This window comes from Austrofundulus limnaeus, unplaced genomic scaffold (genome assembly GCF_001266775.1).
Source record: "Austrofundulus limnaeus strain Quisiro unplaced genomic scaffold, Austrofundulus_limnaeus-1.0 Scaffold872, whole genome shotgun sequence".
Lineage (NCBI taxonomy): Eukaryota > Metazoa > Chordata > Actinopteri > Cyprinodontiformes > Rivulidae > Austrofundulus > Austrofundulus limnaeus.
The window spans coordinates 99448-104527 of NW_013953274.1; the positions used below are offsets into that span (position 1 = coordinate 99448).

The 5080-nt window shown below is 41.5% G+C and overlaps 1 protein-coding gene across 1 annotated transcript in view; it reads left to right on the plus strand.

The window, feature by feature from the left end:
• The window catches only part of LOC106533031 (adhesion G protein-coupled receptor A1), a gene marked incomplete at its 5' end in the record, with an annotated part of 15235 nt that extends 11168 nt beyond the window's left edge, over positions 1–4067 (plus strand). The window contains 2 exon segments of the mRNA XM_014029233.1: positions 2164–2259; positions 2344–4067. Coding sequence (XP_013884687.1) covers positions 2164–2259; positions 2344–3793 — 1546 coding nt within the window.
• Between the last annotated feature and the right edge of the window lie 1013 nt (positions 4068–5080).

Here is a 5080-nt window from a genome sequence, read left to right on the forward strand (position 1 = left end):
CAGCTCATTTACACACTTTTCCTGAAGATAGAAGAGTTTGTTGAATCTAACGTGACATGTTCGTACGAACCCTTTGTACGAACAAAAGGAAGAGAAATTTAGGAGAAGAATACGAACATGTTCTTGTATGAGGCCCAATGTATTTGACCCAGAACCAGGATATCAAATCATTTTTATTCACAATTTTCTGACCAAACCCCTCCCTCTTTGGCAAAACACGTCACTGATAGGATAGTGCCAAAAAATGGATTTAATCAATCTTGGATGGATTTTATTTAAATTTGGGAATATGGATTCATTGGGCATGAGATCAGTTTCTCCCCACAGTTAACCTCAGTAGTCTTGCATGAAGCAGAGGTGTGTGTTTTGTGTCACTCCTGGCTTGCTGTATGTTCACATCTGATTGACATTCAGTGCCTCAGTGGGTTGTCTGGGGCACTGAATGTCAAAACAAAACAAGCCAAGGAATCACTAACATTACCAGCCCATTGTCAGCGGGTCTTAACAACAGAGGCCACGGTCACTTTTATTTGCAGGGATTTATGTGGTAGTGGAAAACAAAGGTACCTACCTTTGTGTTGACATTTCGTCAGGACCTGCTGCCATGTCTTCCCAAACTGCTGAGACCAGATTGTGCAACAATGCTCTGTGTTTGCTTGTATTTGCTCCTTTGTTATTTCTAAGGGTTTTAACAAACCGTGYTGAGTTTTTGTGTTTGTATTTTAGAGGCATTTAATTGAAAATAGGATCAAATTCATCATCCAAGTTTTTTTTAGTAACCCCTTAAAGATGTCCTGATGCGTCTCAGTAATCCAGGTAGAAAAACTAAAAAAGACAAAATAAGTAGGTCCTCTGGATGGGTTCTTCTTTAGTGGAAAAAAACAAGGGGACGTTGAACCCCACTTGCATTCACTACAAACACATAACAAAACACCAAACAACCACAGCCGAAACATCCAAACCAGTAAGTCAGGTGATGGGACACATGACCCTCTATGAACAATAGTTAATCAAGCCTATTGTTAGKCRATGGYCCTMTTTTACATGTGACYRACCTGTTTGTCCACCAKGTGGAGGCGGAGCTTATAAGGCTGAGTTCACCTGAAACTCCTCAGACTGAAGAAGTCTCTTGGAGGAGAGACGAAACGTTTCACTGAAGAAGAACCATCCAGAGGACCTACTGATTTTTTCTWTTTGAACCCCTTAAAGAGCTAAGCTGACATGAACACTGTTTTATCTGCCTTTGTTCCTAATTTGTGCATGATTTTAAATGTCGAAGCATGCTTTCTTTTTTTTGCTTCAGAATGTGTTGGTAATCGTTTTTGTCACTTGACACATTTCACAGGCCGTCATTGGATGAGGGGCTTTGTTTAAAAACCAAATGTCCTCATGGTTTTTAATGTTTTGTTCCAGGTTTTCTGAGACACATGAAGTTGATTTGATGTTGCAGTTTGGTGACAYGAGCCTTATATTACCTTCTCTGCTACGTTTGCATTGGATTTTATAAAGATTTATTTTATTTTAGGGTAGAAGATACTTTGTACAAAAAACAAAATGTGAAACTTTTCCTAACATTTATGGCGATATCYTGAACACTAAGGAAGTTATGAACAAAAATAGATAAGAAGGTGAAATGATCCCATTGTTTCTGCTGTGAACTGCAGCAAGAGAAGAGYTGATTTCACCTGAACAAACATCCAGAACTTCCTTCATACTTCAGATAATCACATGATTTTGTTGCTATTTTGAAGGGTTTTTAATGTTATTGAGTTCGCTGTCAGATTTGATATAAAAATGTTATGCACATCCCTAAAGAAGGCTTGAAGTGTTATGATTGAGCTAGGCTGGTTAGAACCCCAAGTGCAGAACTGAAATGATCTAGGCAAAAAAAAGGTGCAAAAGGGCTTTATTAAACAAAATCAAAAAGCTGGCGTGGCAGCAAACAAGATACTAAGGTTTAGGTTTGATTATCAAACAGATAATTCATCTAAAAATAACAGTGTTMATAAAGTGTTCATTATAAACTTTTGTTTGTATAATCAAAATTTATCCCAACTTCATATTTAAATTCTGTTTAGCCAAACCCACAGTGTCATTAACTGCATGTATTGTTAGTCTTAATAACTTGTTGTTTGTTGTTGTTGTTGTTGTTGTTTTTGGCAGGTTTTATCTTGTCAGTGATGGAATCCCTCTAATCATTGTTGGAGTTACAGCAGCGTTTGATTTAAAGAACTACGGCAGCAGGGATGATGCGTTGTAGTAAGTCCACATTCACCCTACACTGTTATATTTCTGTTGTGTGTCAGTTAAATCATCATAAAGTTTACTTTGTATTGTTTTCAGTTGCTGGATGGCCTGGGAGCCAAGCCTTGGYGGCTTTTATGCTCCAGTGGGTCTCCTAGTCTTGATCATGTTTATGTACTTCTTGTACACCTACATCCAGCTGAAACAGCACCCTGAGAGGAGGTACGAGCTGTGCGCTCTTCATGAGGATGAACAGCAGCCGTCATCTGCTGATGGCCAGCCCGGCAGGGGAGGGGTACTGTCAGGAACTGCTGGAAACTGTCTACCGTGTCCTGCTGGGGTGTCCGTACTGGCCAACGAACATTCATTTAAATCCCAGCTACGGGCCACAGCCTTTACCCTTTTTCTGTTCGTGGCTACCTGGACCTTAGGAGCATTAGCAGTCTCACTGGGACATTTCCTGGATATGATATTCAGCTGCCTGTATGGGGCTTTTTGTGTGACTCTAGGGCTTTTTCTTCTCATTCAGCACTGTGCCAAACGTGACGATGTGTGGAATCGATGGTGGGCTTGTTGCCCATCCAAAGCCAAGACAGAGGGTGGGAATCCTGAGGGCCAGAGTCAGAGGCAGGAACCCCACCAGCCACACTGCCACCTTAGTTCACCTTGCTCAGGCAAGCAGCCGCTTCTTTCTTCCCATTTCTTGCAGAGTTCTTTTGACAAAATGACACCACCTCCTTTAAGTCCGACTCCCAGCAACGCAAGTCCATGTTGTGTAGCCGTAATGAGTTCTGCATCTCCCATCTCACCTCTCACTGAGCCCTCATCAYGTCCACATACACTCCCCGATGATCTGCCTCGTCCAGTTCTTCCTCTACAGAGCTGCCTTACCGACAGAAAAAAGTCCTGCTCCTTTAACCGTCCCCGTCCATGTCTTCAGAATTACCGCTCACACGTGGCTTCCTCTAGCATGGATGGAAGTGTGCTCAGCTCCCACTTGGGCAGCCAGCAGGCGGTACACCACCCTGAAGAGCCGGTTGCCAAAAGCCCACGGCCAGATCTCCAGCTGCCTTGTGTCAGCCCTCAGTTGGAGAAACAAATGTCTTCCTGCTACACCTTGCAACGTCAAATGTCTTGCCACAGCATACAGAATTCAGTGACTCCCTATAGTCATGCCCACAACCTGAATGATAGCATGACTTCCTGTCACAGTCTCCTCATGCCATCTCAAGGGGTCAGTTCCCATCAATGGCACATGTACGGCTCCTCCAGTCCTTCCTGCTGTGAGAAACCAGATTCCCTGACCCCGCAATATCAGCAAGATCCCAAACTTTACTTGTCAAAGACAGAAGACAAAGGAATGGATAATCAGTATCTAAATGTGGAGCAGAGAGGTTTCCCAAGAAACACCCTGCCTCGGCAGCACGCCACCGTCAGCCGCCGAGGAGCCATCGGTCGAAACAGGAGTCTGCAAGAAGACGGCTTGTTTGGTTCAGACGGCACAGGAAAYATACGGACTGGTCCGTGGAAAAATGAAACCACAGTATAGTTTCTGATCAGCCTGGAGCAGCAGTCTTGTAATCACAGATAACTTTTTAAGYGTTTGGGTGTTTCTGCCTTCGAATTTGCCCTTAAACCACCGTGACTTTTAAGATCCTAACACTACTTCAGATCCCTTTATGAGAAAATAACTTTAGGAATCGATATTGTGCTTCATGACATTTAAGGTTCCAACTAGTATTGTATTGCTCTGCCAGGACACTGTGTTTAGCAATGCCAGAGGAAAACAAACAGACCCTATTAAATCACATCACTTCCTGTAAGAGTTATGTTCTGATTGAAGTTTTCATTGTTGTTAGTTTGCGTCAGCTCAGTCATGTTCCCCCACATGTAAGAGAAATGAATACTCAGGCACAGAGACCCTCACAGAGTTGAATCTTTTGCAACAGAGTCAAACTGATGGTAAATGTAGGTAGACTTATTGTAACAAACATGATTCAAGAGGAAACTGCACAAAAGCTGACAAAGATCACCTTGTGTCCACACAGTAGAGTACAACCCACATAACCAAGTTGTCTGGACATGTTTCAGATTTTAATCCCACTGRTTGTGATTTCTTTGCATCTTTCTTCCATGTAGCCAAACGTTTTGTCAGCTTTTTAAGTGGTCTTGATCAATGTCTTTCTGAAGGTCTTTCAGTATATTTTTAAACTTAGCTGTGTTTCACTCAATTGTTATCCAATTTCTGGCCAACAAAATTTATTTTCTATTCAGTTTACAAAAATGCCAAAGATAACAATTGGACACATAGAAAATAGTATTTTAGCAGCAACAAAGTAACTCCCAGAGATATTATCTGTAAGCCTGACGATGAACTGAGCAATGATGCATCTCTCAGGGTCCTGTGTGAAGTGTACGATGGTTTTAAAAATATATTTCTAAAAAAATCACAAGTTGGTTCTTTAGAATGAACTTCAAAAGAAAAGTATCACATTAAATCACTAAAATACACATAAATATAAATAGTTATAGCACCTGAACTTTACAATGTTTTAAGTAAAATAAGTGAACCTACCCTTTAAAATGTTCAACACATGGAAAAGAACAATGGCACCCTTCACACTGGATGATGACCCCATGACTCTCTATCACCTACACAACCTGTTGAACAGAACTGGATCACAGTAAATTAGCTAAATGTCCTTCAGTACAACAGCAGTCATGACACCTGCGTTTCCACGGACCACAAAAATGCAAAAATAAGAATTTCGAAAATAAATTTGCTCAATGGAAACAGTTTTTTCACATCACAGGAGTCACGTGATCAACAACCGTC